Genomic DNA, 13,387 nt, shown 5'->3' on the forward strand with positions numbered 1-13,387 from the left:
ATTGGTTTGTAGACTCAAGCTAAGTATGTAGCGTAGCCTACATATCCGGTAAGAGTTCAACTAAATAATTAAAATACTTTGTTAATGCTCAAAATACAATTCTTTTGAAAATAAATACCAGTTTAATGAATGGAAAACTTCAACAAAAACAGCTGCTACTTTGTAAAGAGCAGTTCCAACTGACCGCACTCTGTAATCAGGATTTTGTCAAAAGCTTATGCTAGTCCCAAAGTGTTGCTATCAAATAGGTCTTCAAAAATGAATTTTAACTTATCACGTAATACTTAACTGGTAACTGGTGGTGTAATGGAGTGGCAGGGTAGCATCTTAGCATCTTGCTAAAATGTTAGCCGACTAAAGCTACTTCTGGATAAAGCACCAAGTTTAGCCTACTACAGGGGCTAACCCTCACACAGTGCAGAGCCAGCTAGGTCAAGCTAGCAGCTACGATGTGTACAGGAGCTTGTTGTCAGCGTTTGCTTTCTCTCCATTAACCATCACAGAGGCTGGACCCTTGTTTCTGCTGTCATCACCCTCTGCAATAAGGCTGGCTGTATGCTCCAAATGAAATATGTTTTGGCTGTCGGAGAGGGTGCTGTAAATACCTTTACACTCACTACAGACCTAGTCATAAATACGGGAAAGTAGCATAAAATGTGAAACTACAGATTTATCTGGTGAGCCATTGTCCATCATTCCTGGCCGACAAGACATTGTTCTTTTTGTTCACAAAGCTGCTAAAATTTAGTTTTGTTTGTGGTGTACTGCTGGCCTGACTCACAAAGATTTTACCAAACACTGTTGGTGACTGTTACATGTGAGCTTTTGTCCCCTTCTCTAGTGGTCGCTGTTTTCTGTGTCCATGATTTGAATTTGCGACAGATTAAACGTTCAATTTGTTGGAGAGTTGATTATTGAGTCTTGTTCCCAACTCGTCAAACACTGACGCTTTGGGTTGGTGGCCAGTTTGACGAGTTTGGGAACGAGACTCAATAATCAACAATCTTGCAAAGTGGACCTTTAACTGACATGACAACTTTTATTATATGCTGTTTTATTAATTGATAGGATTGAAGCATAGAGCAGTTTGAATATACCAGTAAGTAACAAAAGCCTGGAGGCTGGTTTACAACTTGATGGGAGAAAGCACCAATACTCAGTTCAATTTAGTTTCTCATTTACCTAACATTCGCCAGGAAGTGAAGCTTGAAATAGGTTCCCCAACAAAGCATAAGTGGACTGACACCGTATCATGGCTTCTAAACATTAAGGCTCTGTGCTCAAGCTGTGCTTTTGTATTTCAGCAGGTTTAAGAACTGAACAACTCACTCACACACTCACTCACACACTCACTCACACATGCCAAATGTGAGTTGTTCTCAGCATATAATAGAGGAGGTTGTGTTTAAGCTGATTGTATTCATAACCGCGTTAATGAAATAATTACATTTGTTCCCTGCTTCTGTGAGGATGGCTTTGACTCCATGTGTGTGTCTATAGCAACCCTGCTTGTGGGCTACCATGTACAGATAACCAGCGTTCACATGTGCTGCTTCCGTCCTCATAGGATTCCTGCAGGCAAGAGGAGGCAGTCTGAAGGCTGCAGTGACTCTCTAGTGAACTGACAAATGAGTGAACATTAAAATATTTTCTACAAAGACAAGCCTTTGTCTGGGCTTCTAGAAACAAAATCTAATTAAAATCATGCAGACAGGGACAGACATGTTTTGCTATTTTTTACATCTTCATTGAGGTTTACTTTTAATTTGTTGGCACTTTTGATTCTAAAAAATAATTGGTAAGCCTTACAGAAGCAACTAGCAATGAAGCTCGGGGACAAATTCTTGCTTTTTTAAAAATAATTTTTAATCATTGTGCATTTCCAATATTACTGAGTTAGATATTTGAGTACCATGTTTGGCAACTGCTTACAGTACAGATTCTCCACAAGCTGCATGTCTTATCAGGTAATACATTTAATTTGATTATAAGCTGAATATCACATACAGCAGTGTTTTTTTTATACATTTTGTGTCCAAGGCACACCACAGGGCAAGCCAAAACTTCAAGCACATCTGTATTCAAATCCACGTCAAACAGCCTATTTAACACATGTTGTCTGATCATTCCATACATTTTCATTTTTGGGATATTCAAGGATATTATTAGGGTATAGAATTTGCTTCTGTATTTGGAAATCAATATGTACAATGTACTGATATAGTACATTAAAATGACATTATTTGTTTTAGTTGTTTATTGCAATAATCATCTTTGGTTGTACCTGAACCCCACGGCACACCATTTGGGAGCCGCTGATGTACAGCGTATGATACGTTCTCCAGTCAAGCTCAGGAATTGGAAGCTTTGTAGTAAAAATGACCAAAAAAGTCAAAGCTGTCCTAGCTGTCAGTTGTTATCTGTAAAGACTGTTCTTGTGTCTTTTCATCCACTAGGTCTGTTGTCCGTCTTGCTGCCAGTCTGTTAACTAAGCTAGTGGACAGCCTTGCCCCCAGTATTACTAGTGTTTTAGTGCATGGCAAGCAGGTAAGTGATCACACAGTTAGCAGGGCCTGAGAAGTTGAGCGTAATAATCCCCTCTGTTGGTTATGTCCTGGAAAATGGCATGTCAGGACAATCATTTTAATGTTCACTGTTTGGAAGAAATTCATTTGAAATACATAACTAGCAGCTCCTCATGCTGTCATCCTATGGGAATGAATTAGGCTAGTTGCATGCTCACATTCCCCATCGCAGCTCAACTTCATTTTTGTGTGCTCAACTTCATTTTTGTGTGCGTGTGTTAGTCGTATTAGTAGCCATGCTGCCAGCGTGTGACTTGAAACTCTCAATGTGTGGCGTGTCCACATGTCTAGACACACTGCATGTGCCGGTCTATTACACTGTGACCCGCAGATTTGTCTGATGCCACTCCCTTACGCTGGATGAGTCTCGGCGCATCATGTCCTGTCAAGTGTTATTCAGAGATTAGCCTCTTCTCCTCGCCTCATTTTTACCCTTCTGAACAGTTTTAGGCATTTCATTATGCTGAAGTAGCTCAAGGTGTGAATCTGCATATAGATTGCTTACCGGAGGGAATGCTCCTCTCGACATGATTGGAAAAGCTGATTTAAGATTTGAGACGACTGTGTTCTCCTGGTTACAACAACAGCTCGGCTGGAAGAAATAAGAGGCACCGCCCCATTTAAGAAAATCCCGACCCTCGTTTCTATTATCCCCTCTGTCGAATATTAAAAATGTAACTGTGCATTCCCCCTGAATTCAAAATTCCAAACATTTTCATCTCCGGGCCAATCTTTGCACAGCTAGACTTGGTTTGGATGTGGGGATGAATGATCCATCTTCAAAGTGCTGGGTTTCATCAGCTAGAGGCGAGGATAAAAGCGTGTCCTCTCATCAGGAAGACTGCCGAGGTGTAATTTATATGAAATGGCTTTCAGAAGAGACAAAATGCGAAAGAGTAATCTTCAGATCTGTAATTTTTTCCTCCTCACTTTTATGTGGCTCCGAGAGATGAGAACAATTTTACAGTGATGGAACAAAGATACTTGTAGCAATTGCACCTTGGAGGAAGAGCCGTGTGCACATGTCAGTCTAGACATGTGGACACTTTGATACACGTGCACAAAAAGCTTATAGATACATTATGCACAACTATTCTCCTGCACTCCAGGGAAACTTTTGAACTATGTGTCGGTTCACTGTACACTCCTTTCCCCCCGTGTGCGTCCATGTGTGCTAATGCCCGTCATCACCAGGTGACCATCGGCCAATTCGGGCAAGAGGAGGAGGTGATCTCCAATCCACTGTCGCCAGGGGTGATCCAAGGCATCATCTACAGCAAGTGCTTGGCTCAAGGTGGAGAGCAGGAGGCCGTCCTTCAGCAGGAGCTGGTCATACATATCGGCTGGATCATCTCCAACAACCCGGAGCTGTTCAGTGGCATGCTCAAGATCAGAGTCGGGTAGGACGGATGCAGTAAAGTACTCCTGGCTGTAATTTCCCTTCGCTGGTGTTCAGGCCACTCAAACAAAGAAGAATCAATAAATAAATATGAGCAGCAGTTCAGGCTGAAGTTTTCTGTTAGCCCTCAAAAACAGCAGGGAACTCCTTGTTGTTAACGTTTCCATATAAACGAGACTTGATATTTCTGAAGCTGGTTTCGCTCCGAATGAACCGCTCAACCATGAAATGGATAAATAAATTTCTCTAGACATTTTTTGTGTGAGAATACTGTCGGAAAAATCAAAACACAATGCTGGAAGAGATGTTGCGAGCTTATTTTATACAAGGCATTTTAAACTACCAGTTCTGTTCCGTCAGCCTCGTAAGAAAAACAAATCAAGTGTTTGTTTCAGTTTTATTTTGTTACATATTGACTGTAAAAGTTGCATTTAGCTCTTAGAAACCTGGAACTATGAAACAGTTGTGAAAACAGGAGATAATTCTGAACAAAGCGACCACCCCATGTGAGCTGTGTAGGGTTAAATTCAGTGGTTTACACTGTTTGTGTGCACCGTGGATCTCCAGGTGGATCGTCCAGGCCATGAAGCACGAGCTGAAGATCCGTGCAGGAGACATGCCGCCGCAGGACATCCACCAGCTGTCCCCCAGCGACATCAAGCAGCTCCTGCTGGACGTCCTGCAGCCACAGCACCATGCCAGGTACTCGTCAAGAACACACTCACACTGTCAGAAACATTACCAACGTCTTCTCATCCCGTAATCAGTCCAGCTTTGAAGATGCTGTGTCTTTATCTTCACGCCTTTACTTGTTGTTTAATCTTTTTTAGTTTTAATTATTTTATCTTCTGTCTTGTCTACATGCATATCCTATTATCTGCCACAACCAAATATCCCAACGGCAGTTATTAAAGTTTTATCTTATCTCATCTGATCTAAAACACTTTGACTCGTAGACAATTTCCTCCAGCTCAGAAGCTGCTGTATGATTTCCCCAGCGTAAAAAACTCAGTTCAACATTGTCACTTGTTTTGTGTGTGTTGTTTTTCCCAGGTCTTGGCTGAACAGGCGTCAGATCGACGGCTCTCTGAACAGGACCCCTCTGGGCTTTTACGATCGTGTGTGGCAGATCCTGGAGAGGACCCCGAACGGTATCGTGGTGGCTGGGACTCACCTGCCACAGGTACGTACCCACTTCACCTGACACTGCTGCAGGACGAATGCTGGTTGAATGTGACACTGTGTATCGCTTTACAAACAGCTTTACTGTAGGCGATAGCAACATCTGTCTGAGAGAAGTTGGTCTTTCTATGTGTAGGTCAAGAAAGAAAATCAGCACAGTGGCTGTTTGTCTAATAATTTATCATCAGCAAAGATATAATTTACTATTATCAGAGTCAGTTATGAGTAACATCATAATGGTGTTCACATCTACTGCCTCTTGAGATGTCACAGTAGGAAAATGACGGGTGTCAGTGAGAAAATGAATGATGGCTGAATCCCATTCAGCTGCTTCGTCTTCAGGGTCACTGTGTTGTGTGTCCTGGCTCACTGTGACGCAGTCCTGACTATCTTGGACTGTATCTGAAAGCACTGCTTCATCCCCATCTCCATCATGTTATTAATAACACATGTTTCTGATCTATGACAGGTCAAAATTGTCGGCCTGTTGCCTGGCTGTTCATTACTCATGTGTCACTTAAAGATATCTATTATTTAAATAGTGTGCACACACACACTGATGGCTGAGGCTGCTTTGCAAGATGCCGACTGCTCATCAGGAGCAATTTAGGGTTCAGTATCTTGCTCAAGGACACTTTGACATGCAGCTGGGGGGAGCTGGGATTTGAACCAGCGACCTTCCCTCCCAATTACTAGACAAACTGCTCGGCCTGCTGAGCTACAGCTCAGTGTATTGTAGGAGCTATTTTCTCTCAATCTAACTGAACCTGCCACTGTTTGCCACTTTGAGCACCACAAGCTGAGTGCTGTCCAGCGCCATTACACTGTGCAGTGTGTGACGAATGCCGATATCTCCAAACCTTTGTAACGCACACCAAAACAATCAAGATGGAGAAATAACACTACAGGTAAGAGGGAAACGTGTATTTATTTGTATTTTTGGCTGCCCCCCAAAATTCTGTTCCTGCTCCTTTATAAAATGACCAATCACGACAAATATGTATTTCAAATCCACTGACAAATCATTCCGTTTTATTTCAGAGGTCGAACTATGTGTGAAAGTGAACACACATAACCTGTGTTCTGTTGTTTTCTGAGTGCTGTTTGGCAAGTGAGATTTGCCAAATAACTTACAAATCTGCATGTTTTGACAACTTTATTTTTCATACGTCTCTCATAATCTGCTTGGAAAGCGAGCGCCTTCAGCTAACGGCACCAACGCTGACTCGTTTTTACAAACTACTGCAGGTAACATGATGGACACGTTGTTAGTGAGGAGGAGGGAGGTAACAGTTTTTATTTCTGCCTCTCTTTAGCAACCGACACTTTCTGACATGACCATGTATGAGATGAACTTCTCCCTGCTGGTGGAGGACACGCTGAAGAACATCGTCCTCCCCGAGTACAGACAGATCATAGTGGAGGTAAACAAACCCAAACCCACTCCCAACATCACCGCAGTGCACAGAGAGAGAAATCAAAACACATGGAGTGAAATTAAATCAAATTATGTGTGTATAGATTTGTACTCAACGTGACATTGACTCTGCTCCTCGATGCGTCAGTCAGAAATCTCTGTTCCAGCTCTGCAGTTTGTCAAGAATCAGACAGCGAGGACAATTAGTTAGTCCACCTCGAGCTGTTATCTACCCACCATTGATTTAAGTTATAATTAGTCTACTCTGTTGCCGTTAATATGTTTTGAGTTTCTGACTGTCTGTCCCGTCTCCACCGTGTGAGTAGTTGCTGATGGTGGTGTCCATTTTGCTGGAGAGAAACCCGGAGCTGGAGTTCAGCGACAAGGTGGATCTGGACGGCCTGGTGAAGGAAGCCTTCAACGATTTCCAGAGGGATCGCAGCCGCTTTGAAGGCATAGAGAAACAGGTAGAGTGGTTTCCCTTCAGACGGCCAGGTTTACTGATATTCTAACACCTTCTCATTTGAATGTGGCCCGACTGTCTGCCACAGAATGACCTCATCATGTGGTGTGTTTTTATTCCTGCATTTAACTCTAAAATAACCTTTCTGTGCACTTGAAAACACATCTAGTTATCTAATCATTAGTAATGTTTCATCTCCGCCTCTGCCAGGACAACATGGAGGCGTTCTACAACACACCACCGGTGGGAAAGAGAGGCACCTCCAGCTACCTGACCAAGGCTGTCATGATCCAGTTGCTACAAGGGGATGTGAAGCCCTGCAAGGACGACCCGTGCTCTGTTAGCTAGACTTACAACGCTCTCCAGCCCTAATCCCAGCCTGCTGCAGTGTAGTCATCAAATGGTCCGGCGAGAACTACAGAGTGCATAACATGTATTCAACAATCCTCCTCTCAGCAGCACTGCTGGACTTTTCTCTGTAGAAGCTGTTAGCCGAAGCTTCCACTGCCACAGGTTAGCATGTGTGCAGTTTGCTCCATGGGTTGAAAACACATCAGCCACGTTTCTTTGTTTTTGTTTTGACAGAGTGAGTTCAGTATCCCAGCTGCAGTATGCTGTGTGTTCAAATTAAGATTTGAATAGAGTTACAGTCATTTTCTCAAGTTATTTATTAGCATCGGTGGCTAGTCGTGTCAAACGCCACATAACTGCCTAACGTAGTCACATAATTAAGTAGTTGGACGCCAAAGATTAACATATTTTCTCTTTTTTTCCAGCGGCTTATATCGTACACTTTCATCAGTTGAACTTAACTAAGTAGCACCTAGAAACTTGCTTTACCTCTCTACACATTTGACAATTTCTTCAGTTCAGTTTAGCTCCATATTTAGTGTATAGACACAAGAGTGTATCAATGTTGTCGTCTCATTCCCTGTTAAAAAAAAAGAAAAGAAAAAAAACATATTTTCCCCAACGCTTTTTCTTTCATTTGTGGTAATGTCTATAAATCTAATTTAGATGTCAGTATTCTGGCAGTCAGATACTGAAGAAGAACTGAACTCCCAGCTGAATGAAGCAGGGCTCATATGTAACTGTTCACTCTGTACCTCACCAGCAGTAACCTACAGCTGTTACATAGCATTTAGTCAGTACAAGGTCATGTTGTGTCATGAGATATGTGGTTCTCAAATTGGTGCATTTGGCTCCTCGAGGCCTGAATGTGTCACCAGATCTAAGAGCTGTAAATCCAGTCTGATAAATCTGTATAAAGCATGAATCTTCATCAGATTTCATCTTGGTGTTGTTGGGCACTAGAGGGTTTGAGATCCACTGCACATACTGACTTATGTGGGTTCGATAGTGAATTATACAAATGTCAGAGTGAGGTGTTTGTCGCACTGTTGACTTTCTTTCCTTTCTCTCTTTGTCCCCTTACCTCTATGCACGCACAGTCTGCTGCATGAGAATAGATGCTGTTTGCTAAAACCATCCTGATGGTTTCTCTGAATGTTATAGGCTACAAAATAGAGTTTCCGAGAGGTTTTGCCCAGTTGAGCTCTGCATGACAATGACTGCTTCTTATCTGAAGTCCTGGGATGAAGGACGTTTTAGAAAATGCTGTTTTCCTGAATGCGGGCAACAAAACAGCCTGTTGTTAACATGAGGTAAGAATGACAATGGACTCATTCTGACTTATTTTAAAACGTGCGCCTCTGAATATCCACACTGTGATGAATCTACCCAACCATGTCACTGTGTGTGTGTTTGTGTGTGTGTGTGTTGTTTACTGTTGTTCAAAAGAAGTATTTTTAACTCACAACTGTAGTTTCACAGAATAAAGTCATCATGGAGAGTATGAACATTCCCGCCCTGAGTCATTTTTACAGACTGTATTATGAATGTGTAAATAAGTGCTCTTTGCATAATGTAGCTGCTTCTGAAACATCATCCCCGCTTTTATTCATGAACACGACAAACAATCGTATTCACTCCACATGAAGCAAAAATCTCTTGTTCTTCATCAAGATTGCAGCAGAAATGGAGCGTGGCTGCTGAAGCGCTGAGGGCCGTGTTTGGCATTGTGTCGAATGCTACCAGTTACACCCACTTATGTTGCCCGAACCCCTTATCAGTCTGCATCTCGCAGATGAGGCTGTGTGTGCTGTCTGCAACGCTGACTAACTGACTGGCAGAGAGAGGTGGAGATGTGGGCGAGAGCCAGAGGAGAAGATAAATGAGCTCTGCCTCACTCTCAGAGTATGCAAATCAACTTGCATGCTGAAGAGAGGCGATCCTGCCCGTCTTGTGAAAATACATCTCTTCTCATCAATACGAGCCAAGAGAAATTTGTTTCTGTCAACAGCTCAAAAAGGACAAGTTCCCCCAAAACTGAACGTTCAGTCATCATCTGCTCACCTTCACAGCAAAACAGTGTTGCAGCATTCTCTTAAGCAACAGCAGTAGATGGGAAAAACACATAAATGGCTCCGTATGGCTCGTCTAGAATCTAATTTTTTCGGAAGCCGAAGCCAAATTGATTTGAAAAATCGATATTTACACCCCTTTTTTGATGAGAAATCATGACTGTGGCAGTGTGGCACTAAGCCAAAAGTGTAAGCGCATCATGTCTGAAGTCGATATTCGACTGTCGTCACTTCAAGGTCTGTAAATAACGTCTTTTCAAATCATTTCCAATTCGGTCAGACCCGCTGTGTGTGGAGCCATATTCATGTATTTTTTGGTTCTCTTTGGTGCTATTTGTACGGTGAGACGGGTTAGACACCATCCCAGAGCAATGATGAGCTGGGTATGAGACTCTTAAAACAAGTCCCCAGCTACTTCATTTGTTTGGGAGACTGCTGCAACACAAAATGATAATGACTGACTTTTAATTTTTTGGCAGAGCTTTAAGTGGTTTTTGATATTATTTTTAGTTCACGTTGCTAATTATCTACACACCTTGGAATACAATTTTTTACTCTATTTTACCCTTATAGGTCTATCACTAGGTATAAGGGCCACACTAACACTGTAGAACAGTAAACTACAGTATAGCTACAGTATCTCCTGTAGCCACAATCAGTCACAAATGGAGCTATACAAAAAGCCTCTATGAGTCACATTATGAGGGGTACAGACCAATGTGTTTTGATTTGGAATAGAATACAGGATGTTCCAGCCTTTCCGCTGTGATCATGATCATTATTTAGAAATCCTTCACCCACTTAGAGAGCAATACTAAATCACTCAGGTACCTCTGCATGGGGATTGATGCAGGCTGAGTCAGAGATTTGTATAAAAAAGGTTCTATTTTGCGGTAACATTTTGATAGTCCATCTGTTGACGCTCTACAAGTTATCCAGCGCTGAGTGTATCAGTCGACACGCAACAACAACAGAGAGGAGCAACGTACGTTTGTTTTACTGCCAGCAGACAATAAACCACAGATGTTATAACAAAGTGTCTGTTGGCTATCATGTGTTTTTTGCAGCTGATTTGTTATCAGTGTTGTTGTATCTAACTGTAGATTGTGTCAGCATCTTCTAAGCTGACTATTAAATACCAAACATGAATTTATCAGTTGATCATGAACACGATAATATTCCTCAGAGAACTCTATATCAAATGAATGATTAGTTGCTTTAACTGTAACACATCAGTCCTGCAGTGTGGGAGTTTATGCCTCATCAGTCCACTAGGGTGCAGCAAAGTTCAAGAAATGAACAGACATGAGGTCTGAGTTTTTTAAATTCAAAATGTGTAAATACATATAGCATAATGTTTTACATTTTCAATGAAAATAGATCATAGGATGTAATACAATGGAAGATAATGCACCAAATGCAAATGGTGTACATCAGATTCAGATCCACGGTCTGCTGTGCATAACCAGAACACCCAGGATGACTTTTTACAATAGATTGTTTTCTACTTCTACAGTCCTTCCACACAATGACTAATGCTGTTTGAATTCTGCAATATGTGGTATATACATTGTATGGGTTAATGTATAGACAGGTGACCACTGCTGCACACAGATTCAGTAGTTATCCATCACCGATATGGATCAATAGACGAATCCTCAAATAAAACATAAAACCAACAGAATTCCCTCTGCGCCAGCTACGATCAATGTACCGTCATTCAACTCACAACTGCTCAGGTTTAACCTCCGCTTCACACTGCTTTGTTGATTTCTGACCAAAGGCCAGGCGAGGTGAGTGGCCCGAGTGTCTTTGTCTTGTCAGTCAGGAGGAAAACAAACAGGTGGGAGCTGGCAGAGGACCCTGCTGAGTGGCTGAATGTAGAGGAACAGCCGAGGGACATGAACAGCCCACAGTGTGCAGAGCAAAGATCAGCCTTACAGTATCTAATGACAGGACTGTGGAAAGTAAAATCCAAGTCGAGTCAAGCAACTGCACTGATTGTTGGGTAAAATCAGATTAAATCTGACGACAGATTAGATTACATGTGTTGTCACATAGACCCGGCACTGCACACCATCATTTCTCTGGAAGCGTGTTGTCAACATGGAGATAACTCATGCGGTGTGCGTCCTGAAAACTCTCTCCATGGGTGATACAGAAGTCGTGTTTACTGCCTATAAAATCTGATCTTCTCTGATAAATCTGGTGTGATGGTGAAATCAGTTGAAACAGTGTGTTTGAACAGCTGCAGCATGTGGAAGCAGATGGTGCTCGTACAATGATGCTGCGACAAACACTTTTTACAGACACTTCTTACAACTCAATGTTGAGTTTATAAGGTGGCGCAAATGATTTAGAACTAGCTGTAACTGATTTTGAGTTTGTGGATATGGCAATTACTAGTTTGACGTTGATGTCAGTCAAACAGCAGAGATTGTGTTCACAAACAACTGCTGTTCACATTCGCTAGAGAGGCCAAACATGTGGGGTGCCTCTTCGATGTGGACCAGTAGACGTGTGAGCACTCACTTGACAAGGAATGCGGTCACATGCGGCTCCGAACACCTCTGAATGTGGTCCAAGTGATCGGAGCCCAGATGTGTCCTCAGTGCTCCTGAAATAAAAATAGCAGTGAAAGGAGCCGCAAGGTGTTTGAACAAAAGCTCGATACAAGCTTGTCCTGTTTGAAATCTCCAGAGAGAGAAGTTCTGCATCAAATCAACTTTAATGATGCAATGAGATATTTTTAATAAGGAGCCACAGTTTTATATCAAAGGTTACACTGTAAACAATGACATCACATTACACTTTATCTTAAAAGTAAATACATTTAATAATTTATGATATTCCTCTGCTACATTTCAGAGGGAAATGCTCTTTTACTCTACACTACATTTGATATAATGTTGATATTAATGGATCAACAGTTATAATGCAGTGATATAATAGGTTATAGTACTTTTGGTTATATCAGAATCAGAACCAGAGTTCCTTTATTAGTCCTGCACAACGGGGAAATTTGTGTGTCACAGCATCCAAGGGACAGTTCAGTTTCACAATAAACAATAATGATCATAACAAACGAACAAAAATAATAAAAAGGTAAGAAATAGAAGAATAGACTCGTATATACATACTATGTGCTAATATAAACAGTAAGTAAACATTTTTGAATGCTTAGCTTTTATTTGTAACAGTTTTTCTACACTGTGGTACTGCTGCTTTTACCTGTTTAAATAAAAGGTGTGATCAGGTCTCCTTCCTCCATGAAGTGATTACAATTCATCCCGAGGCAAACATGACTGTCTGAGCCACATCTCGAAGCAGTCGCTCAACAGTTGTTGAGACGTCTCGCTCAAAACCCCAAACAATAACCTCATGGTGGCGCCAGAGGAGAAGCCAGAGGGCTAGTCCTGTCTGTGTCCTGGTGGAAACAAGCAGCCGCAACAATCAGTGACAAACTAACGCCATAGAAGAGGGAACAGAAAGGAAATTTTCATCGCATTTTGAAAAATGTCAACTTAAAGACAACCCACGAGTAGTTCCCAGCCGAGTTCTCAACCTGGGGCGCGTGAGCCAACACGGGACAAGATAAATCTGCAAAGTCAACAGATAAAGAAATAATATATGAATGAAGGGTGTTCTACAGAGAGCTGCTGCTGGTTTCCAAGTCAATTAAGTTTGTTATAAAACTAATCATATATAAACTGTGAAGTGTGAATACATGATTATGAAGACTACACATCCAACAATCGTGTTAGTGATGTTGTCTCATTGATCGGTCACCATAACCCGTAACCTAAACCTCGTACAGCTGGTCCTGTGTATTATTACCCATCCACATAAGTGCAGTTGTCAATATGGTCAGTTTTTATTGTGATTTTCATCTTTTTCAGATAGATAGATAGATGTAGT

At 41.8% G+C, this 13,387-nt stretch overlaps 1 protein-coding gene across 3 annotated transcripts in view; it reads left to right on the forward strand.

The window, feature by feature from the left end:
- Nucleotides 1-8,905, forward strand: part of phkb (phosphorylase kinase, beta) — a 110,511-nt gene extending 101,606 nt beyond the window's left edge. For 2 of the 3 annotated variants that reach the window (XM_030414092.1, XM_030414090.1), the window contains 7 exons: nucleotides 2,457-2,547; nucleotides 3,780-3,985; nucleotides 4,552-4,686; nucleotides 5,038-5,167; nucleotides 6,483-6,590; nucleotides 6,910-7,050; nucleotides 7,257-8,905. In XM_030414092.1, coding sequence (XP_030269952.1) covers nucleotides 2,457-2,547; nucleotides 3,780-3,985; nucleotides 4,552-4,686; nucleotides 5,038-5,167; nucleotides 6,483-6,590; nucleotides 6,910-7,050; nucleotides 7,257-7,394 — 949 coding nt within the window. In that variant the 3' untranslated portion in view covers nucleotides 7,395-8,905. The remainder of the gene's footprint in view (nucleotides 1-2,456; nucleotides 2,548-3,779; nucleotides 3,986-4,551; nucleotides 4,687-5,037; nucleotides 5,168-6,482; nucleotides 6,591-6,909; nucleotides 7,051-7,256) is intronic. The other variant, XM_030414091.1, reaches the window with a different exon arrangement.
- The last annotated feature ends 4,482 nt before the right edge of the window (nucleotides 8,906-13,387 follow it).

The sequence above is a fragment of the Sparus aurata genome, chromosome 4 (assembly GCF_900880675.1).
Source record: "Sparus aurata chromosome 4, fSpaAur1.1, whole genome shotgun sequence".
NCBI classification, from domain to species: domain Eukaryota; kingdom Metazoa; phylum Chordata; class Actinopteri; order Spariformes; family Sparidae; genus Sparus; species Sparus aurata.